Consider the following 25,602-nt stretch of genomic DNA (forward strand, 5'->3'; position numbering starts at 1 on the left):
AATTCGAAAAATAATTTCAAAAATCATAGGTTTACGCCTGTGCTGGATTCGATCCTGCGACCTTACAGGGAGAGTTAAGCGTTCTTCCAACTGGGCTATCACGGCTGGCTGGTTTAAATAGAATTTTAAACGCAGTAATAAAAGTTGCCTTGAAAATTACACTCTTGACTCTATTACCTTACCTGGAAAATATTTTCAGACGATATTTTCCATAAAATAAACCTAACTTAATAGACTACCTATGTTTTTGAAAGATTATATAACATACCATCACGCCTGTATCCCAGATGGGGCAGGCAGATATGTAGTGAGATTCGCGATTTAATTGATACCTGACACTACGTTTGATGAGGTCGGACATTGACCTGAACCTATACGAGAAAGAAGACTAATATTTATTTACATTGATACTTTTTAACTTTAAAAATATATATTCTTTTTTCAAGACATACATAGATGTATTTAAAACAAATGTCCATCCGTCATATTTGGTTCTTAAACCTTAAGCTACATACATTTCCATATATTTCCAGCCAATTAATTAAAATTCCCTCTGCCCTTAGGGCTCACATGCAGCGATGCGACAGTGCAGCCCCAGGGCATCCAGGTCATTGCCCCCAAGCGGGATAGTGACCCTAAGCTCGCACGATTCATATGGTAATATTATTCTAATCGTATCGAATCGACAAGTTGAATGGACAACACTAAAGGTCGTCAACGGTTCATGTTTAGCAATTTTTAAGAAATTTATAGGTTGTTTCAATCGTAATATAGCACAATGAAGACATGGCTTTTCCTAAAATGTTTTTATGACGTCAAATCAAAGATTTTTTGAACGAAAACTAATAGTTATTTCATAGACCTATTTGTCCATTGTACCTATATACTAATAGTTTTTTTTTTATTATTGTTTTCTCTCTCTTATGTTGTTTCATTGCCTGTGAAAATACTTAAAAATTTAGTGAGACGTAATTTGCAACTATAACTGCAACAATTATTTATAACTGTACCTACATTTATCTTTAAAAATCTTTATCTTTATCATCATCAACATCATCAGCCCATTAACGTCCCCACTGCTGGGGCACAGGCCTCTATGGATGGATAGGGAGATCGGGCCTCAAACCACCACGCGGGCCCAGTGCGGATTGGTGGTTATTAACGACTGCTAATGCAGCCGGGACCAACGGCTTAACGTGCCTTCCGAAGCACGGAGGAGCTCGGGATTTTTTTTTTGGTCACCCATCCTATGACTGGCCTTTGCGGAATTGCTTAACTTCCAACAATCGCAGACCGAGCGCGTTTACCGCTGCGCCACCGAGCTCCTCCTTTTTCTCTCTATTTAAGAGCTGCGCTCTTGTCGGTGGAGTAATCGCCATTCCTCTCTCCTTCCCGCCAAAACCTTCACCTCCTGATACGACACGACCTGCACCTTCTCTTTTATTTGTTTCATAAATGTTATCCTAGGTCTACCCCTTCCTCTCTTCCCTTCAATTTTTCCTTCTATAATGTTTGTTATAAATGAATCGTGTCGTATCAGGTGGCCAATCATATTTCCTCTCCTCCTTTATCTTTAAAATAATTAAACTTATTATTTTTATAATAAAACCTGATTGCTGTTAGTTAGTAAACTAATCGCGATCTACGTCGATGCATGAAGACAATAGTTTTTCAACGGAAATCTCAGGATCTTCGTAAGAGATGAACATCATCTTTGTTAAATTACGGATCCCTCAATATGCGAGTACAACTCCTACTTGACAGCTTTTCCATGCCATGTAACGAGAAATTTTACGAAAATTAAGGGTCGTTTTTCTCTATTGAAGAGCAAACGTCCCAGAAATGAAATGTCGTCTCCATATGACATTAGGAAGCGGGTCTATGGCGAACTACAGAAAAATGTAGGGCACACGACGTTACACATTTACAATGGCGAAATCATAAACGGTGGGTGGCTGTGTAGAAATCTTCACATATTATATGTATGTTATGTGAATTGAGCATTTGACAAGGATAAAAAAATATAAATATATCATCTTGGTGACATCGTAACGAATACTGAGGGGGATGATTCTGAGTTAATATCAAGTGGGTTTTTCGTATACGATTTTCATAACTATTGCAAAAATAATTTAAATTTCGAAAATCCAAAACCAAGTAGATGGAAAGATATGGCAATAGGAAGCCGTGACGTCACTTGTTTCTACTCAGACGACGCCCTGAGCCGAGGTTCACGCCCAACTGGGCACCCTCAGGCCTGTTGTCTTAAACGTTGTACCGGGTGAGAGCCTTCAGCGCTCCCCATTTGTCCGGCCAAGTAGTTAATGCCATCTGCGGCAAATCTACAATTAGACACGTCAAAAAAAAACTTGTTTCTACTGCCACGCAAGGACATATAAACCTATCAAGGGCATATTCATGACAAACTTGATGTGAAACCTAACTCGGCTTTTACGACATGCCCGGGATAGTACTGGGGGGTTAAAATGGCCACATCGAAGCAATTCATCTCATCATCACCAGCCCATTAACGTCCCCACTGCTGGGGCACGGGCCTTCCCTATGGATGGATAGGGAGATCGGGCCTTAAACCATCACGCGGGCCCAGTGCGAATTGATGGTTATTAACGACTGCTAATGCACCGGGACCAACGACTTAACGTGCCTTCCAAAGCACGGAGGAGCTCGAGATGAAAACTTTTTTTTGTGGTCACCCATCCTATGACCGGCCTTTGCGAAAGTTGCTTAACTTCAACAATCGCAGACCGAGCGCGTTTAACGCTGCGCCACCGAGCTCCTCTAGTTCATCTAAGAAAGCAATATTGCAATTTGACATTTGCGCATATAAAAGTAAGTGCGCAATGCAAACAAATGTCAAATAGCAATATTGCTTTCTTAGATGAATTGCTTCGATGTGGTAATTTTAACCCCCCTGTATGCTTTTAGTTACACAAAATGTGTTCTTTTCTTCATCAATTTTGTCCTCTAGAGAGCGCCACATTGAATTTAATGTGACGACTGACTTCACATAACCTGCAACCACCAGACAATAAAGACGCTTCTAGTTTAGATTTAGTGAGGTGGGAAATGATGTCCACAAAATTTTGCGTCAAACTTACCCCTACTTGTATCCCATTGTCCACGGTTTCCCAAGATACAGGGTCCGCCTAATTTGGGAACCTCTATTCATTTTGTAAAACTTATATTGCACGGTAGGGTGTACAAAACGAAAAAACACAGTAAGGCATATATTTGAGGTATCAAACATATGCCTTACTGTATTTTTTCTAAAAAAAAAAATTATTGATTTTTGATTTTGAATATACACACGGCTATCAAGCACATAACCATTCCTTTTGCTTGACCGCAGTCGGGTAATTAAATTAGCACTTGTTTTTCTAGAACACTCCAAATACCAATATATTTTTTTTGCTAAAAATCAGTAGGTATAAAAGTTATGAACCAGGGTACTAAATTAGATCGAGGCAAAGCGATAAGGCAGCGATAACGTTATCTACGGAACATGCGAAACGTATACTACACCGCTCTCAACTCATCAAACATAGCAATTAAATATAACTAGGTAATCCAGTTAGCTGAATAGGTCAAATTCAAATTCAAAAATTTCTTTATTCAGTAGGTAACATACACACTTTGAATATGTCAATTTTTACATAACGAACGTCTCATCCGCCTAAAACTACTGCAGCTTCTCACAACCTGTATAGCCGGGGAAAAGAAGCTGCAAGAAAAACCTCGGCACAGGGCCTTAGACGTTCTTAAAAAAAAAATAAACATAAAATATTTTTATACAATTGAGTAATTTAGCTGCCTAATATCAGTTCTCAGACAGATAATCCCATGCATTCATATCTTCTAAATAATCACAATAAGGTTCATAATTCAGTGGACGACTACGTTAAGAAGCCAGATTGCAATTGATTGATTGGATTGATTGATTGAGAGGGCAGATTGGTTTTAGAGTAAGAGTAAAGTCAGTTAAATGAAAATAATAACAATGGCAATAGGCTCGCCCCGTATGACATGGTATTTATACATAGCTGGCGAGGAGCGCGTGTATATACTATACACCTCGACCAACCTCTTCGGGGATACAGGCGCGATGCTAAGTTGATGTTTACTTAAAAGGGACGAAAGAAAAGCACATTTTGAACGGTAAAACCTTCATCATGATGGTTCATTTTATGCTAGTAACGGGCTAAGTATTAGCTACGAAAAAAAATGTAATAGGTAGTTCGGTAACTTGACTAAGTATGTCTATACATGGATAAAGCTAAAGAAAAGCGGAAATAGGACTGATTGAAGCTGTTTAACTCATAAAGTCAAATTCAGTGATTTACGGGTGCAAAAAAATAATAATTGCAATATTTAATTTTACAGTTTTAAAATCTCGCCAGGCACACACACTTTTGGACAATACACAGAGGATACGTACTCTATAATATATGACACCAACAAATTCAATTTCGTTATGATTCCCGTTACCAAGTCTTATGTTTAATTGACTTATAACATGATAAAGTAGTAGTAGAAAAGCGACTGAAATAAACTTCAAGCTTGAGGAAATTGTGGAAACATTCAATGATTTATTTTATCGTTGGCTGGCAAAGATAAAAATAATTGACGTTTGTTTGATGCTAGGTAAATGTAATAAATAATACTATTTTCTCATAGGTATGTGAGACTTTATAAGTACGAAACTATATCGTTACCGAGAACCCGGTTAGACATGTTCTATGTACTGGCCCGGCAAAAGTGTCTGGGAAAAGAATTGGGACATAAAATTGCGTATTCAGGGCATCCCACCCAATAGGGAGGAGCGGCCTAGAAACCGGCATGATTTTCATTTATCATGCTCTAAAGTCCTTGAGACAAACTTGTTCAAGGTCTTTTGAGATACCGGAAGATCCTTCCAACCCCTGGAGCTGGCAACAAGGTCGACCTTGGGATTGTGGTCGACAAATCGGCCGATCGATCCATAGACGTGTAAGAAGTACCCTTGGAATTTTATTACAGGAAAGTTGCACGTGGCTTGTCTATAGGTATATTATTTTTACGAGTTTCGAGGTTGCGTTCAAGTTATGTTATTGGATAAACGAATACTTATTATTAGCTTTGTGGAAGGTTAAAAGGTAGGGTTGGCTTCCAGGATTTGTGCCCGGTTAATGGCAATAGGCTCGCTCGCTATTACATGGGACTTAAACAAAGCTGAAGTGGGTGTTTAAGAAAAACTGTCTTTTACATGCCATAATCCCTGACAGAGTAGGCAGAGCTGTATAGTATATCGTCCTTTAAATTGAAAACCACGTAAGTGCCTTTTCACAGAAGACCGTGATTGACTAATAACATCATCACTAAGGCCCACGCTCTTGCCGGTATCGCATTCTCCACGCTACTTTTCTATGGTAAAATAGAGCAGTGGTTTCCCTCTTGCTTCCGCCCTTGACTCTGTCTGACGTGATGGGATGGCGCCCTAGTCTATTGCCAAGTCGTACTAGAACTCCTGTCCTCCGCCTCTGAATAGTACTGACAGTTAATCTTGTCCTCTGTCAGGTTCCAGGTTAGAGTCCCTGTGACTTGCCCCTTCCATCCTGCATTGCCGCACCGATGGGTCACATCTCCGACGCGAGTGACGTGTATTGACTAATATAATTATGATACCAATAATGACCAAACTAGTCGAGACGCAAGTATGTATTCAATGTCGTAAACTGAATGCCCTTTTAAAATTCAAACCCCATTGTTTTACTACTGCGCCTGGATATCTCGGCAGCAAGAGGTTAATAAATATGTATAGGAAAATTTATGTTATCATGAAATATATTGCACGGTATTGGTAAAATAAGCATAGTAAATATTTTATCAGCCACGTTTAAAAGAGGTCAGCACTCATTTACCATTGCTACTGATTAGACATTTAAAAACTAAAATAAATACTTTTTAACGAGATATGTACCTACTAGTAAAAGGTTACTAAAGAGTTTGAACCTTGAAGAACAAATATAATTATTTTTCCCCCTATGTAGTTTTACTCAAGGTCACGATCTGGTTACAAATAATAATTTGATTTAATTTATTTGTTTTAAAGAAAACTACAAAAATTTAAATCATCATCGAATTGTAAAGTTTTTTTGGAAAGGATTTTCATCATCAAACATTCTTTTTTAAAAATCAGCTTTAATACATCATGGGATTTTATGAAGTTCAGATAAATAGGTAACGAGAGAGGATTACAAAAGCGGTATACATATAAAGCGAAGGTTGGTGGTAGGGCTGGCAGAGAAAAACCTAGAAGGACGTACATTGACCAAATCGGAGATGTCCTTAGAAAAGGTTTAGTACGATCTACTCTGCACCGGCGTGCGTGTATGAAACGATTGATAAATGTGGAGGAAGCAAGAGAAGCGTGTCAGGGTCGAAGCAAATGGAATTCCATAGTCTCTGCTTACCCTGGCGGGAAATAGGCGTGAATTTATGTATGTTAGGTAAATAAGCGTAAACTGCTCGACATACATGGGGGTGTCTCTGGTAGCCAAAGAGTCCCTCTATTTAATTTTTCGTTTCGTAACTCAACATACCCTACGATACACCTTGTATAAATATAGCTATTTAAAAAAAAACGGTTTATTTTAAATAATATTGTTATATTATTTAAAGCAAAATTTGAAACAATATACCTACTTACAAATCATCAATCAATTATGTAAAGATAGAAGCGCCATCTAGATGAACATTTCAAATTTAATTCAAATCTGCAAATTAATAGCAATGTAATTGAAAACTTTAAATTAAATAAATATTAAAGCTTATTTGTAAAATATTATATGAAAGTTTATGAAAAGTTTTTTTTTACAAATCACAACTAAGTTGAAAATTATCTTCTTGGACAGCCAGAGCCATCTTTTGACAGTGTTTAGAACTTTCCAATAGTATGATAAATAAACTGTTTATTATTGTCAGTTTTTTAAACATTTAAATACTGAGTGTATTGAAATGAATCCTACTGTATTGTATTATGTTTTATCTAGAAAATTTACATTTTTAATTTACATTGAATAGTTTTTGTGGTAACCAAGAACACTTGATCTACCTATTTACAATATAAAATTATTGCTTTTTATTTTCTCCATATTTGACGCTTATTTTTTACTTGAATTTGATAAATTCAAATCCAAAGTGCTTTATTTGTAAGAATTTAGGTACAAAATGATCTCATAGCTAGGATGTCCGCCATATTCGACCTTATACTTCAGGTATACAAAATTAAATTTATATAATATCATGCATTATCATGTCACATCAATTCAATAAATTAATATTATTAATAATTATAATTAAATCTATAACTTAAGTCAGCTAGTAAAATTTGTATCAATTCATATAAAAACAATTACATTAAAAATTATTATTATACATTTCATTTCGAGTTATGTCATATGTGTATTGTTTATAATCTGTCTATTTACCTTTTTATAAAATAAAATAAAATAAAACTGTCTCTATCTCTTTCATTCACATGAAGAATTGCATTAGGAAAATTTTTAATCTATTATTTTTTTCAGCCAGATTAGTGCCACTTAACAATTGTAACATAATATTTCAGATTTTATTAATTTGATATTAATTTTTAGAGAGCAAATCGATGTAATTATTATTCACATTTGTGAATGTATTATGTTAATCTTTTATCGTGTGGGTTGTGAGGTGGACTACCAACCCCATCAACCCTGTTGTCAGGGTTATTATTGAGCTGCCAAGGGCCTCTGACATGGCTCATGTAATGACTACTAACTGACATCAGTAAGTAGTGTCATCATGTTAATGTAATGATTTGATTTGAATGAAATATATAGCATTGTGATTACAATAGATGTTTTTCATCTGTGGTGTAGATTGTGAGGCTTATAATCAATGATGTTTTTTAGTATGGATATGTTATGGGTGGATCTCAGAGCACATGAAGTCAGTATCATTTACATTAATGTGTAAACGAAATATCCTACACTCTTTTTATGCATATCCGGTTAGAACTTAAATAAGTTGGCGACATACATACATTTTAACTGGATTCTCTGAGACAGAAGTGCTCTAGTAGATGGTATTTGAAAACAGTCTCCATATGCAGATTGTACTTTAATTCATAATTCCTCTACCTGACACATGTGTTAATTTTTTTTATGTAATTCAAAATTAGAAGCAAGTAGTATTCCAACGGTACCCTTGATTGAATTTGAGATTGATTGGATATATTCAGAAAACTTTGAAACACCTTGAAAATTCAAAGATTCTGTATTTTAACCATTTTTTTAATTAATATAGTATTTATTGCTCAGAGGTAAAACTGCAACACATTACTTTGTAATGTTTCTTTATTGATTTCTAATGAGAAGCCAAGATTGCTTGTTATGTTATTATTATTATGCTAGACATAGGACCCAGTTATGGTAGCCCAATTGATTCTTACTGTAAGGTTGCAGGTTCGAATCCAGCTTGGGCATAAACCTATGATTTTTAAATTGTTTCTCAAATTCATGTTTGGATCATAAACAATTATCATGTGGTCAGCGGTGAAGGAAAACATCATGAGGAACCCCACATACCTGAAAAATGTGTTTCAGAGGTATGAGACCTAACCTGTATTGGGCTGGTTTTCCCTTTGCGGGTTGGAAGGTCAGACAAGCAGTTGCTTCTGTAAAAAACTGACCTGTTAAATCTTAATAACATAATAATAGATAACGCTAGGGAGATGATGATGCTAGACATAGGACTTTAAATTTTGAAGTGGGCGGTTATAACTGTAGTAGTATATAGTAATATTATATTATTTAATTGCTTAATAATAATTGCGTATCATATTAAAACCTTCTTGTATGACATTGCACAGTTTATTGATCAAAAACAATAAAATTGCGCCAGGAAGCAAAAAGTATATCACATTAAAAGGTAACAATGCAAATTATGGTCAACTTTATGACATCCAGTCAGCTGGTGTTAATGACAGTTGCATGTCCAACAGCACAATAACAATCATTTACCCTGCCTTAACGGGTACTAATAAGAGTTCTCAAAAATAATAAATCTCCTAAGGAAATGTGAAACCTTGATGTGTGAAAGGATGAAAAGGGGACACAGCTCGTGTGAACTATAAACCGATATAACAATCTCCATGTTTCCTTGACGTCACTTTCAGAACCGTCGATAATGAGGAAATATACGACAAAACAATCTTCACTAATATGAAAATACCTCCTAGCAACAAATACGCTGCGGTGATCGAAATAAAATCAAACGTCAAGGACGAGATTCGTAAAAATATCGTCCGTCTACAATTTGACGTTCAATGGAATGCAAATACACTTACCAAGTGCTGTGGTGATACCCGCCAGGACGCAGCTCTCTACATGGGCACAGTGGAAACAGAAGGCAACGAAAATACACAGAAAATGAAAAATTTTGCTATAAATTACGAAATAAAAACAAAAGAAGTCGAAACAGCACAAGCACACCTCGCTAACCGACCATAGACTAAAATGTACTTTTTACTTGATAGATTTTGTGTTCCAGTTTCATAACCAATATGTTCACATTAAAATGTAGAGGATAAAAGAGAATTCTAGCTATTTCGTTCTTTCAAAGCGAAAGCGATATTGGTTGTCCTGCTTCAATTTTAACACTGAAAAACAGTCACTTGTCTATGGCCGCAGTATTACATGTTTTGGAAACTAGGTATTTAATCCCATTTAAATAAAGTATTTTAATAAACGTCACAGATAGCCTAATAAGAAATTCTAACTATGCAAGATGTACAATAATAGCTTAAGTATTTATCAAATTAAAACCTTGGACTAAACAACAATCAATAAATATTTGCACGTACCCTTCTAGGGACGTATTTCGTATATAACTATTTAAATAGGCACAAATAAGAGCTAAGGTTAATCGCTTGTCCACCTTTCTTAGTATCATTAGTTAAGTCTTTTGATAACTTGTTAAAAATATTATTTTTATTTTATAAATGTTATGTTATTTTTTCAAAATTACAAGCATGCGATCCCGTTTGACCTCATAGTTTTCGCTTCATTTCTTTCACTCTCATAAAACCACAAATCACACTTAAACACATACCTCAATAAGAAAATAATCATGAGGATGTCAAATTAGAACAGGATTAAAAAAAAAATGTTTATTTTTCTCTTTTCGCTTAGTCCAAACTTACAATAACTTACCTACGTAATTACAAAGTAAAATATTTAAGCACGTTATGGATTTATGGATTGTCATATGTGTACTGAAGCGTGCTGTGTGTCTTCGTTTTTCGGTGGAGTGTATGGGGGTGGAGGCAGAACGCTACAGTCATGTATCTGTGAAAAAAAGTTACCTATTTAAAAAATATTATTTCCCGCCACTTTGGTAGATCCGCAGGCTCTGCACGGCAAACGCGTAGCGCGCGGCGAGAATTATAAATTTATAATCGAGGGTTTCGAAGTATACACGCAACGAATGCTATCTACGTGTATAGATGTACGGCTATAAATTGGTCCAAGCCTTCGATATAATTCGCGCCGCGCGGTGCGGTTGTTAAACCGCGAGGGCTGGTACCATACAAATTAATGTTTTCTTCTCCATGCTTCTCCAACATGATACATCTCATCACAAACATAGTAGGGATACTAACGCATGAACTTTCTTATAAGTGTATCGTAATGATAGCTTGTAGTCTTGGCATAAGTATAGTTCTGCCCGGCCCAATAGTGATTATGCTTGAGATTGTGCGTATGTATATGAAGTTTCCATAAAGTTGCCAAATCTAGATACTTACAAATCCAGAATTTACGTAAACAGTCGCTGGTATGGCAGTTGTCCCGGGAGGTGCTGTTCTTGAATACCTTAAAATAGAATAAAATTGGGTTAGAAGTAAGAATATAAAAGTAGCTCGAAAAAAATGGTACTTACCTATTTTCTCATTAATCGTGTACATAGTAATTAAAAAATATAATGTAATAGCAGAACATTGGCAGAAGTATACCTATATTATTTATTGTATAAAAATAATCGTTGCCTGATATTTGGATCAAATTATGTACCTACTTTATCTTGCTACCTATATTGCTACTCTTTACTTTGATCAGAATAATAATGATGGAATGGAAGATAATACAAAATAATAAAAGATGCATTATGTCTGTTCCTTGAAATTAGAAGGCAGATTTTTACATCGCCATCTGTAGTCTAGGTTGTCTACGTTATTATTTTTAGGTTACTAGCGCCATCTATTATAATATGCGGTACTTTTACGACTACGAGTTCCCATTAGATTTTATTCTGTACACTCCGTCCTACATAAGTAGTGTACGAGTTAATTCATATAGTATGGGGCTAGATGGCAGCACTTGCCAAAGAATATCCGAATCGAAACAAAAAATATAGAACTGTGTTATTACACCTAATAATAAATAGATTTTTTACCTTGGCGGTGCGTCTCTCAATCTCTCTTCTACGTATAATTGCAGACTTCCAATGGATAATCTACCTTCATAATTTGAGCCGCCTCCCATTGGTCTGTAAAATAAAATTAATTACAGACTAGGTAAGTGGTGATATGGAATATGGATCATCGTATCTAATTTAGGTTCGATACCGAGTGTGGTTGTAAATTATCTTTTACCTACCTATATGAACAAATAGGTTTATCTTCGAATAACTCTACTCTCTAAGTACTACAAGAAGCCTGTGTTCCGACTTACCTAACGCCTCTGTGGTCCAGTGGTTGAGCGTTGGTCTCACGATCCGGAGGTCCGACAGTAAGATGATCCGTGCTTCGGAAGGCACGTTAAGCTGTTGGTCCCGGTTACTACTTACTGATGTAAGTTAGTAGTCGTTACATGAGCCATGTCATAGGCCTTTGGCGGCTCAAGAATAACCCTGACACCAGGGTTGATGAGGTTGGTAATCCACCCCCACACGATAAGGAGGATCTGTTTAAACCTACGTATCTGTTTAAATCCCTTGTAATAGGGGGCAACCCTTTTTCTATTACATACATACATAAACTCACGCTTATTTCCCACCGGGGTAAGCAGAGACTATGGAATTCCACTGGCTTCAATTTTGACACACTTCTCTTGCTTCCTCCACATTCATCAATTGTTTCATACACGCACGCCGGTTCAGAATAGATCGGACTGATCCTTTCTTCCTTTCCTTTCCTTATTTTCTATTCTGTCTTTATTCCTTTCTTTCTTTTTCTGTCAACTGGGCACAAAGCAAATCAATTATCTACGATCCATTATGAATTCAAACTCATAAACTCAAATTCAGTGGTTTATAGCCCGAGTCGGCGTTGGAACCTCACGATATAAGTCTACAGGCGTTCCATCCGTGGCAAATTAACTCAATCATTAAGCCACGTCAAACAGTATCAAATAGCTCTTTAATTCCATTATTTCATTATCTGTCACCCTTAGTATCTCATTTAGTTATGGTAATCCGACCGAGCCCCAAATGAGATCTTTAATGACATGTAGATATGTCTGATAAAGTATTATAACTGTCTTAGCACCAACCGACAAAACGGCATACAGGGTGTTAGTGACATCGTAACGAATACTGAGGGGGGTGATTCAGACCATGATTCTAAGTTGAGATCAAGTTGAATTTTCCATCGCAAACTTCATGTTTTTTTGTATTTTTTTTTTTTATATTCTTTGCATATAACTATACTTTTGCGACGGAAAAATGACACTTGATGTCAACTCAGAATTATGGTCTGAATCATCCCCCTCAGTATTCGTTACGATGTCAGTATTTCTGACAATATACAGAATGTTAGTGACATCGTAACGAAAACTTTGAGGGATGATTCAGACCATGATTCTGAGTTGATATCAAGGGGATTTTTGGGAAAATTCATGAAAAAAAGTGTTTTTTTTTTTAATTATTTTCCGTTACATACTTTTGCGACGGAAAATTACACCTGATATCAACTCAGAATCATGGTCTGAATCATCCCTCAAAGTTTTCGTTACGATGTCACTGACACCCTGTATATCGTCAGAATCGATAAAATGACCGTGACAAAATTTTATCGCGTTAGCCCTACTGGGCATCATTAAGTTTATCACATGTCCGATAAAGCCCTATCGATTTTAGACTGATAGTTTATCCTGTCGCGTAAGTAACCGTAGTAATATGTTGATTAGTCAAGAGTTAATTTGGTCATAGCTAGCTTCTACGCTAATGGGGAGCCACATAAACATAAACTGCCTATATACGTCCCACTGCTGGGCACAGGCCTCCTCTCAAATGGGGAGCAAACAAAAAAAAAATGGAATGAAAAGAAAAGAAATGAATGCAAGAGAGATACATGTTGTGCCGACGCCACCTCGAGTGGGACAAGGACAGAAGGATGATATTTGAGGGTATTACCTTAAAGTACTGGCAGCACACAACTTGTAGAGCAGCATGAAAGTAGCTATGATTCCGAGCACCAACGCCGTCGCCATTGCAATCTGCGTGCTCGATATCAAGAGGATGTGGTCTAGGGATTCCCTGAAATTAGGGAAATAAAAATAAGTATAATAACTTATAAACATAAAGTAATATCCTATATATGTTCCGCTGCACATGGCATTTAAATATAGCTGTCGAACAGTAGGTGTATATTATATTTATTTATGTTACGCACGCACACATGCACACACACACGCACACCCAAACACACATCCTAACACACCCTCCAGTAGCAAATGTAAATTGTTACTGGCAATAAATTTATTTTATTCTTATTCTTCTTATTCTTAAACATTTTAACCTAATACCAGTGCAAACTAATAAGTTCATAATAAGCTCACTGCTACTTTTATATTTCGCCTACAGTAGATGAGTTTGAAGATATAGCCATGGTTCATATTAAAATGGGCACGAAGTTAGTCTTCCTAACCTATATGGTGAACCTCACTTTTGTTAAGGGAAGTAGACTTTGAAGTTTGTTATATAACATGAAACAGTGTTGCAATCTACATGAATGGATATTAAGTAACAAGTAGTTTACATCTGTTGAGTAACGAATAACATAAACAGCTTAATACGTCCCACTGCTGGGGACAGGCCTCCCCTCAACCGGAGGGGGTAAGGAGCATTTTCCACCAAGCTCTTCTACTGCGGATTGGAAGAGGCGTTCTTACGTCTACTAGCCGGGACCATTTGTCAATTATAAATGAGGGACGTTCCTCAAAAACAATATAGATGGCGCTGTGCAGATTTTCCTTCGTTTAACCTTCTAATTTCATGGATAACAGACATATGCATCTTTTAAAACACATAATAACGGGTTCTTACCGCGTTTAAATGGGGATATGAGACTCCCGAAAAACATAAACAAGCGGCAAAGAAAGAGGGTAGACAGATATGTCTGCCCGTAGAATATTATGGATCTACCTACTCCACTCCGATCTCATCAGTCATCCCGTGATAATGGCACTTGCAACAGTGTCGAAATATCCGGAGTCTCATATCACCATTTAAACGCGGTAAGAACCCGTTATTATGTGTTTTAATTATGATAATAACCGCGTAAACTTAAAACAATGTATATGCATCTTTTATCTTTGTTTTCGGGTATAAATGATGACCCTTTTTGTTACTCCTAGGCACAACACATCTTCCATCCATTATTATTCTGATTAAAATAAAGAGAAGCAGTATAGGTAGCAACATAAGATTAATGATTACCTAAATGATAAAAATACCTGGTATTAATTGTGTTTCTTTAGTTATTAACTTATTACGTAAACAACTTGTAATGTATACTACATTGATTTAAAAGATGAGTTGCTGTTGCAGTTTCTTGTCATTTCTTCTCCTCAGCCATAATAATGTTAAAGTGACCTTCAACAAGTTTATCTATGATAATTACGTTGAATAAATGATTCTGATTTATAATTCTTTACATAATGTGATCCAAATATCAAGCAACAATTATTTCTATATTATGCTTCTGGCATTACATTGTATTTTTAAGTAGTTATGAATCCGAGTAATCAGAAAAAAGGTGATTAACACGTCAAATCTTGACAACGCCATTAAGTAAGTAAGTAAGCGTGTTACAATTATTATAAAGCATTTAAATAATATACTAATACTACTGGGGGGTTAAAATGGCCACATCGAAGCAATTCATCTATTGCAATTTGACATTTGCGCATATAAAAGTAAGTGCGCAATGCAAACAAATGTAATAGCAATATTGGTTTCTTAGATGAATTGCTTCGATGTGGCCATTTTAACCCCCCTGGAACTATAACCACTTATGTGGTTAAAACACTTGCCTACAAATCCACGTTCCGTATGGATCGTAACATTTCTGGCAGACCCCTTGCCAGCACGTGAGGGTGGTGTTCTCACTGCAACACGGCCCGAAACATTTGTCCCCTGCACCTGAGACATATTACATACTACAGTCATTTTCGGGAGCTACTGGGAACCCCTACCGTCTTATTACAGATCGAAAACTAAAGATAATAGGCTAATAACCAACTAGTCAAATCAGTTACTTTTTACTAAACGTCAAAACATGAAATTACTATGGAATATGTATGAAAAAGCACACAGTGACGTCATAGAAAAACGTGATAAAGTGTCGGATTTATTACTTATTATGTTTTTCTTGATAAAAATTCTTGAATACTTAAATGAAATAGAAAAATGAAAATATTTTTCGTTACTTTTATATCTGTATTTATTTAGTAATCAGAATTTCATAATTTATCTTGAACTAGTACACGACCCACAGCCTCCGTGGTCTAGTGGTTAGAGCGCTGGGCTCACGATGTGGAGGTCCGGGTTCGATTCCCGATGGGGACATTGTCGAAATCACTTTGTGAGACTGTCCTTTGTTTGGTAAGCACTTTTCAGGCTTGAATCACCTGATTATCGGAAAAAGTAAGATGATTCTGTGCTTCGGAGGGCACGTTAAGCCGTTGGTCCCGGCCATTAGCCGTAAATACACCTCTATCAACCCGCATTGGAGCAGCGTGGTGGAGTATACTCCATACCCCCTCCGGTTGATTGAGGGGAGGCCTGTGCCCAGCAGTGGGACGTATATAGGCTGTTTATGTATGTATGTAGTACTCGACCCAATTAGGTTTAAAATCCCAACAACACGAAAAAAGTGGACGGATTTCAATGAAACTAATGAGGGAATTTTTAGACCACGTTCCTCAAAAAAAATTATAGATGGCGCGGTGATAAAATTTTCCTTTTTTTCCATTGCTCGGGTACATAATTATTCAACAATATAATGATATGTCAAATAATAATATGATATGATATGTATAATATGATTGGCCACCTGATACGACACGATTCATTTATAACCAACATTATAGAAGGAAAAATTGAAGGGATGAGAGGAAGGGGTAGACCTAGGATAACATTTATGAAACAAATGAAAGAGAAGGTGCAGGTCGTGTCGTATCGGGAGGTGAAGGTTTTGGCGGGAGGAAGAGAGGAATGGCGGTTACTCCACCGACAAGAGCGCAGCTCTTAAATAGAGAGAGAGATAATGATATGTCAGAGGCATTAAACTCAAAAATGACATAAGAGAAAATACAGTATAATACGATACAGTAATATAATACATAGTTAGTTCTGTGCAATGAAGTATATTTGATTTGATTTACCTGGACATTTTGTGCATCGGTTTTGGAAAGGGTTCGGTATGAACCCTCGGGCACAGTAACAGTCCCCGTTTATACACTCGTAAGCATCCCCCGTGCAATTTGACTCGTCACATTCATTTTGCTGATCTGAAACGATACATAGACATGTATACCTGCATTTACGAACAGGTTGTTAGTGTCATCGTAACGAATACTCAGGGGGATGATTCAGACCATGATTCTGAGTTAATCATCATCATCAGCAGTGTCAGAATCGAAACAAATGGAATTCCACTGTCTCTAATTACCCCGGTGGGAAATAGGGGTGAGTCTATGTATGTATGTATAATGAAACCAGTATATTCGCGCCATATGTAGCAAATATACAATAAGTCACACATCAAAAACCCGGTCAAGTGTGAGTGCAACTCGCGTACACAGGGTTCCAAAGCTTTGATGTTGCCGTTGAAAAGAATATTGTTTAATTGAAATTGTCTTAAGTACTTACAAATAAATAAGTTATTCACACACATCAGCCCATTAACGTCCCCACTGCTGGGGCACGGGCCTTCCCTATGGATGGATAGGGAGATCGGGCCTTAAAATATCACGCGGGCCCAGTGCGGATTGATGGTTATTACCGACTGCTAATGCAGCCGGGTCCAACGGCTTAACGTGCCTTCCGAAGCACGGAGGAGCTCGAGATGATTTTTTTTTGTGGTCACCCATCCTATGACCGGCCTTTGCGAAAGTTGCTTTACTTCAACAATCGCAGACCGAGCGCGTTAATCGCTGCGCCACCGAGCTCCTCCTGAGTTAATATCAAGTGGAATTTTCCGTCGCAAAAGTATGGAACTGAAAATAATTTAACGTTTTCGTTACGATGTCACTAACACCCTTTATACCTACAATACAATACAAAACGCTTTATTACACTTAAAAACTCTGGAGCAAAATCGGCGGCCTCATTGCTAAATAGCAACTTCTAGACAATTTTTGGTTGGTTAGGGCTAGCTATGCAGTTGCTATCTTTATGTACCTAAACAGGCATATTTACTGAAAAATAAACAATCAGCATTTTTTACGTTCCTGAGTCGGTTATCGACCTCCACAGATGGCGATAAGGTTCATCACCTATCACGTTCGTTGATCAAATATAACTCGGTAGATACTTCGTTCATCTTGCGATGTACCTCTGACTACCCCATTTGGGAATATAGTCTTGGTTTTAGTTGTATGCTTTTTTTTTTTTTTTGACGTGACTTATTGTAGATTTGCCGCAGATGGCATTAACTACTTGGCCGGACAAATAGGGAGCGCTGAAGGCTCTCACCCGGTACAACGTTTAAGACAACAGGCCTGAGGGTGCCCAGTTGGGCGCGAACCTCGGCTCAGGGCGTCGTCTGAGAGGAAAAATATTTGAAAGAATTAATCGACCCTAGTGGGTCGATAGCGATAAGCGCTGAATGAGGGAAATCGTCGACCACGCCGGCGGGGTCGGTATCGGGGACCAGTGTATGCTACTTATAAACACCTACTAGTAAAGCTTAAAACCTAAACAACATCCCCATAGCGTTTTCCCGTTTGCACAGGACGTTTTTTTTTCCTATTACCCCTGCCACTCAAGAAAGGCAGGGTCATTGGTATCAGACATAGCTTACGTACACATTCATTCCAGTCCTCTAGTACCATACAAGTTCTCACATTTATTCCTCTCGCACTTTTATTCTGTGGCGTTCTAGGTGTGATGGTTGAGTGGTGTGCTGGTAATCAAACGACCACATAAAGTAATATTTTAAAGTTTATTGTTTTTTTTTTTACTTATTCAAACATTTTACACTTTTATTATTATTATTATTTTATAAAGCACCATATATTTTTAGTATTGTTTTAGATAATTTTTTAACACAAGAAAATATTGATTATGCATCCATTTTTGATGCCAATAAGGAAGTCTCCTTTTTGTCTATGACAATACCTTTTTAATAGTAACAAAACCGTAAACATTTTTATATTTTGTTCGTGGTCCGAACATATTCATAGTCTTTCATTCTTTGCATACCTATACCTATTCTATTTCTTATTCAAGGGTGGGGAGAGAAAACAGGGGGGACACTGTCCTTGTCCAGATGACGCGATTTACACGCGCTGTCATACCACAGAGTACTTAACATCGTACGGATACAGACGACATCTCCAAGCATGCAGGAATCTATAAAGTAATCAAATTACTCTGTGGTATGAAAACGCAAGTAAATCGCGCCTGCTGAAAACAATATCTTAATTTTACTGAAAAATTATGTTTGTCTTTCTCGCACTTACGTGTAGGGCGGCTCATAGTAAAAACTAGGATTTTGTATAGTGTCAGAACTGATGAACTCAGTCACATCATCATCTCCTTAGCATTATGCCATTTTTTACAGGGTCTACTGACCTAACCTGAAGATTTGACAGGTCCATTTTTTACAGAAGTGTCTGAACTGAGTTAAAACTAAATAAATCAGAAATCAGAATTATTTATTCAACGTAATTATCATGGATAAACTTGTTGAAGGTCAATGTAACATTTTTGAATTTACATCATTTCACAAGGAGTTATGGCTGAGGAGAAGAAATGACAAGAAACTGAGGGTATACATTGCAAGTTATTTAATAACTAGAGGAACATATTCAATACCAGATATTTTTATAATTTAGGTAATCATTTATCTTATTAAAAAAGATTTAAAAAATATTAATTTAATTTACTGAATCTAGAATTTTGAATAGCAATTTTATTATTTATACCTTGTATTGTAAGTATACCTTTTCCAGTTTCTCGGAAGGAAAGGTACATTTTTACGTACATATATAATTCTTCCACAAGGAGAAGAAGAGATCGACAGTGGAACGAGCTTACCCAGAAAATGCTTATTCACCTGTGATTTAAAGGACCCCAGGTTATAAGTTATTTATTTCTTTAAACAGCTTCCTTAGAGAGTCCCGACGACGCAGATTATAAATAGCGCGATCTGCTCTTTTTTGAATGATGTAATAATAAATACTCCACCGACAAGAGCGCAGCTCTTGAATAGAGAGAGAGAGAGAGAGAGAAATAATAAATAAAACAAAACTCAATTTACAACCATGCACACCTACATATTTCAACTGTTTATATCCACTTTCATTTTCTTGCCTTTGTTTTGAAAGGTAGCCGACTAATCAGCTATCTTTTAAGCTACATAACCAGATTATCTATACAATGAACGATAATTAATTACTAATACTGTCACATAGTATACTTTACTAAGATAAACAATGACTACGTGTTGTGCCAAAAACCTTGTTTTACTTAAAAACCTTGGAAATACTTTATTATATCATCGGATCATCATCTCCCTAGCATTATCCCGTTTTTCACTTTCCGCTTACCTAACCTGAAGATTAGACAGGTCCGGTTTTTTACAGAAGCGACTGTCTGACTTTCCAACCCACGAAGGGAAAACCAGTCCAATACAGGTTAGTTTACACACTTTTAAATTGCAATAAGGCCGCCAATTGTATTGTCTTCTCCTTCCTATCTTGTGGGTTGTGAGGTGAAATACCAGCCCCATCAACCCTGGTGTCAGCGTTATGATTGAGCCGCCAAAGGCCCCTGAAATGGCTCGTGTAACGATTACTCACTTACTTCAGTCAATATAACGGGGACCAACGGCTTAACGATCATCTTACTTTCGGACAATCAGGTGATCGGCCTGTAACGTCCTAACCAAACTAGGGATCTCAAATGGATTTTTGTGATATGTTCCCACCGGGATTCGAACCCGGGGCCTCCGAATCGTCAGTTCAATGCTCAACCACTAGACCACAGAGGCCGTTAATTGTATTGTAATATTTTTTGTCCCGCTGCTGGGCACAGACCTCCCGTCAATCAACCGGAAGCATAAGATACCCGACATAAAACTAAACACAAAAACATTTTGGTTTTTAAACGCAATTAGTAGTTTACTTTTGTAAAAAAAAAACTTTGTTTAAATCCACCGCTGAACCTACTCTGTGGCGCAACCAGGTAACAACAATAGCATACCTTCCCCACTCCTCGGTTTTGCACATACACCAACAACAAAAAAAACACACAACACTGTTCTCCACAACATTTTTCAGTCTATGGGCACAGCATTATTGTAAACATTTTGGTGTAATCATCACTAAAATATCAGCATTTTGTGCTTCCTACTGCGCCTGACAGCGGAATGATATCGAGTGATACTTCGTTATCACTGATCTCTCGAGTAGTGTGATAACTTATCGAATCTATTGTTACGTCATTACGTTGTGTAAATATATTCCAAATAGTTTACTCCTTACTATACTTTATGGCCTTAATTATAGATAATTAATTCCCATTCTGTGGTTGAGAGTATAATTTCCATTCTGTGGTTGAGAGTAAGTAAAGATGATGGTGATTCCGAGATATATCTAGGAACTAACATAACAACTTAACATGTTAAACCTACATAGCATTACGCCAGTATCCGCGAAGGGGTAGGCAGAGGTGTACAGTATACTAAATCCTCGCCAGCTATGTTTTCTATAGTCTCTGCTTACCCCGGTGGGAAATAGGCGTGAGTTTATGTATGTATGTAAAGGCCGAGTCGGGATTCGAACCACGGACACTACGATTTATTCTCCGTACTGAAACGAAGAACTGAACCCTGAAAACGACGAAAACAACAATTGTCAGAATTGTTATTAGTCGAAACAATAGTAAGTATGATGAAAACAGTCGGTCTTAATAGAACTGTTTATCTTAAGGTGGCATCACATAACAAAATAATGTTTAAAAAATGTATTTTCCAAAATGATGGACCGTTTTCACTAACACAGTTGGCTCGATCTTTAGAGACGGCGATACGGCTCACCAACTATCACGTTGGTCTAACAGAAAGCTCGGTGAGATGTGGGTATACTTAGTTAATCTTGCGATGGATGTAACTCTGATTATCCTAATTGGGTTATGTTATGGACCTGCTTCTTAAGGCAATGGGGCTCGTCACCTGCCTCCATTCGGTTCATCGACATCCATCATTGATATAAAACTACCTAGACACCGCGCTTCATACAAAAATGCGGCGAAAAGCGCTTGTTTAGCTGTACATTCATACACAGCGGTGTGTAGATTCAATAAAGATAAAATTTTTAACAAAAAATTCGACTTCAAACGCAAAACTAAAAAGCAATAAATTTTACTTCGAACAAAGTAATAAGTACGTATCTTCAATTAGTTAATTAATTTTATAATTCTGAAGTCGGTGCCAAGTAAATGCTAGCTATCTCCTTTCGAACAAAAAAGAATTATCAAAAACGGTTCATATACGAGGAAGTTATGCCCGAACAAACATTAAAAAAAATACGGTCGAATTGAGAACCTCCTTTTTTGAAGTCGGTAAAAATAGTATCAAATTAAGAAAGCTGTTTATCAATGAGATCCATCTTATTTATTTATTTATTATAGGTTATCAACATGATAATCAACAGTACATGTTTTGACACATTAGCACTAAAATATCAACAGTTTGTTACTTGTTGTTTAGAGGGAAACTGCTGCCCTATTTTTCACTAAAAAAGTGAGAATGCTATGTACACCGACAAGAACGTGGCTCTTAAATTAGTGATGATAATGACTTATTGATTGTGGAGCCGTGATAGCCCAGTTGGTAGAACGGTTGCCTCTCACTTTGAGGTCGTAGGTTCGAATCCAGCACAGGCCTAAACCAATGATTGTCGAATTTGTTTTTGGTTCAAAAATAATTATCACGTGCTCCGCGGTGAAGGAAAACATTCGAGGAAACCCACATTCCTCAGAAATGCATTTTCGGAGGTATGTGACCTAAACTGTATTGGGATGGTTTTCCCTTCGCGGGTTGGAAAGTCAGACAGGCAGTAAAAAACCGGACATGTTAAATCTTCAGGTTAGGTAAGCGGACCCTGTGAAAAATCGGGATAATGCTCGGGAGATGATGGTGAATTTGGTTGCTTTGCAGTCCTAGCCGCTTTCTAACCTGCCAGCGACTACATCCGAATGTTTTAATAATTTTAATTTATTTTAATGAACTTTGCATCTCTTAGACATTATGCCAGAGTTACAGTGTGTAGCAGCCTTTCGAGCAAACGAGGGGTGAATAAATTAAGGATAAAATGTGCTTTCCTGGAATAATAATCCGACCGAAATGATCGAAGCATCGGCGATACAACCTCTGGACTCCTAATAATAGACGAACGGGTTCTGTGAACACATATGACTAATCAATTAGATATACGATGCCGCCTGATAACGTTCGACCAATGGCGACCACTTCTTTGAATCTTGTTTGGACCAATCAGCGCCTCGCCCTCGTCTGCTGCTTACCTCAGCTAGCTCAATATTAATTCTATTCGAAAAATAAAATATAAACAAAACACTTTCAAAATGTATGGAGATAAAGAGTACATCACTTGGTTGCGCAACCAATTTGTTGGCAACCGAATACCGAATAATTTCCATAAGGACCATGGTATTCTAATCAGTGGGGGTCCTAGGGCGGTGCGAGGTGTGCCACCGCACCGGGAGCCGAAATAGGCCGCAACCTAACTTCATCCGGTTAGATTGCCCATACCGGGTACCCGTAAACATAATTTAAGGCTAAGGGGTGCCACTTTGAGGTCTCGCATCACCTAAATATTTTGCTAGGGCCGCCATTGGTCCTAGTGATATTTTTTTTTGTCGTGACTTATTGTAGATTTGCCGCAGATGGCATTAACTACTTGGCCGGACAAATGGGGAGCGCTGAAGGCTCTCACCCGGTACAACGTTTAAGACAATAGCCTGAGGGTGCCCAGTTGGGCGCGAACCACGGGTCAGGGGGCCATCTGAGAGGAAAAATATTTGAAAGAATTAATCGACTCTAGTGGGTCGATAGCGATAAACGCTGATTGAGGGAAATCGTCGACCACGCCGGCGGGGTCGGTATCGGTCCTAGTGATATAAGACATTTAGGCGTCTATTAGGTTGTATCGTCGATGGGTCGGTATGGCAGCTGTAAACATATTGTTGGGTATTTAAAATTAAATTAATAAGTTTGTTATTATAGTACGGTTGGGAATAGTCTGCGATCTAATTATGAAATAACTGGCGCTCAGACGCGACTTCACTTGGTTTTATATTAATGATGTTAATGTTATAATAAACGTTAGATGTAGCTATTTCTTCACATTTTATAGCAATTTATCACGAATTTTAGCTGGATTGACGGGATTGATTGTCGAATTTATTAAAAACATTATAGAAGGGATGCTACAATTCAATATTACCTACTGAATAAAAATATTTTTGAATTTTAAAAAGAAAGAAAGAAAAAATATTTATGCGACATACAAAAAATAAGACAAAAAAGCAAAACAACAAACAAGACTTATTAAAGTTTTTTTTTAATGAGGATAAATGACAATTCTGTCTCACACATCACTAATTTAAGAGCCACGCTCTTGTCGGTGTAGCATTTTCCATTCCAGTCTATAAGGCCAATTCCTTGACTTCCCTATAAGACACGACGTTAACCTTTTCTTTAATCTGTTCCATGTAAGCTTAAAGAAAGTAGCTTAGATTGTTTTGTTAAAAATAATTAATATATAAAGAGTAAAGATATTTAAAATATTCCGTTTTATTTCTATATCCCATATATAGTTAGCGTTCAGCTATTTTTCTTCCCGAGCTTGATGTAAAAAGCGAGAGGTGAATTACCAACCACATCGACCCAGGTGTCAGGGTTATTATTGAGCCGCCAACGGCCCCTGACATGCTCATACTCATGTAACGACTACTAACCAGGTTTTTCTTGCAGCTTCTTTTCCCCGGCTATACAGGTTGTGAGAAGCTGCAGTAGTTTTAGGCGGATGAGACGTTCGTTATGTAAAAATTGACGATTCAAAGTGTAACTATGTTACCTACTGAATAAAGATATTTTTGAATTTGAATTGAATAACTACATCAGTAAGTAGTAACCGGCGTCGGAAGGACGTAATATACGATCCCGACGACCCGATTACTCTAACCATAGAGGAAGCCAATCAGCTCGCGACACCAAACACTTCAGGGCCCTGATACCGACCCCGCCGGCGTGGTCGACGATTTCGATCCGGCCCGCCAGGGTCGATTAATTCTTTCAAATATTTTTCCTCTCAGACGACGCCCTGAGCCGACGTTCGCGCCCAACTGGGCACCCTCAGGCCTGTTGTCTTAAACGTTGTACAGGGTGAGATCCTTCAGCGCTCCCCATTTGTCCGGCCAAGCAGTTAATGCCATCTGCGGCAAATCTACAAAAAGTCACGTCAAAATGTATAAAAAAAAAGTTTAGGAAAAAGTAACTGATTTGACTAGTTGGAAACTAGCCTAATCGCGATGCGCGCGGCGTGGTTGCCGTGCAGAGCCTGCAGGGTCGAAAAGGTAGGTAATTGACCTCACAACCCCGACAGACGAAGGACTTACAGGCTATTTGTATTTGAAATTGAGCTGAATAACCAACGTACAAGCATTTTTTTTTAATTAGTAGATAATGTACTATATGTTTGCTAACAGGGCGATCACCTTGAGAACAGTCACACTGATTAACAAGACAAAGATGCTCAGGCTCCACAACTATTGCTACAGTTCATTTCAACTCGTAAACACACCGAGATAATGCTTATTTTTAAACCCTTACAAATGGCGGTGACGTCGATGTTCTATTGTTTTCTATAGACTACTTTATCTTATCTGATGTCCTTCGTCATGTCTGTCTATGTACGTCATGGTATAATGCATTTCAAGGGACTTTAAAAGGTTTTTAAAAAGGGGTTTGTTTTGTAAAGTGACATGTATTGTGTGGTGTATCAAATAGACTAGTAATCTGGGTTAAACATAACCTTT

At 37.4% G+C, this 25,602-nt stretch overlaps 2 protein-coding genes across 3 annotated transcripts in view; both read right to left on the reverse strand.

Moving 5' to 3' along the window:
• The window catches only part of LOC126369665 (protein roadkill), an 82,539-nt gene extending 72,987 nt beyond the window's left edge, over positions 1-9,552 (reverse strand). Inside the window, exon 1 of one of the 2 annotated variants that reach the window (XM_050014221.1) lies at positions 9,383-9,552. The gene's annotated coding sequence lies outside the window, so the exon portion shown is untranslated. The remainder of the gene's footprint in view (positions 1-9,382) is intronic. The other variant, XM_050014224.1, reaches the window with a different exon arrangement.
• A 640-nt stretch (positions 9,553-10,192) lies between these two features.
• On the reverse strand, positions 10,193-20,926 carry LOC126369712 (uncharacterized). Its single transcript, XM_050014283.1, has 7 exons — positions 20,746-20,926; positions 16,701-16,826; positions 15,348-15,456; positions 13,447-13,569; positions 11,488-11,580; positions 10,841-10,907; positions 10,193-10,382 (listed from the first exon to the last, which is right to left on the reverse strand). The coding sequence occupies exons 1-7, from the start codon at positions 20,813-20,815 to the stop codon at positions 10,299-10,301; spliced, it is 672 nt and encodes a 223-aa protein (XP_049870240.1). The 5' UTR covers positions 20,816-20,926; the 3' UTR covers positions 10,193-10,298.
• Between the last annotated feature and the right edge of the window lie 4,676 nt (positions 20,927-25,602).

The sequence above is a fragment of the Pectinophora gossypiella genome, chromosome 9 (genome assembly GCF_024362695.1).
Source record: "Pectinophora gossypiella chromosome 9, ilPecGoss1.1, whole genome shotgun sequence".
Taxonomy (NCBI): Eukaryota; Metazoa; Arthropoda; class Insecta; order Lepidoptera; family Gelechiidae; genus Pectinophora; species Pectinophora gossypiella.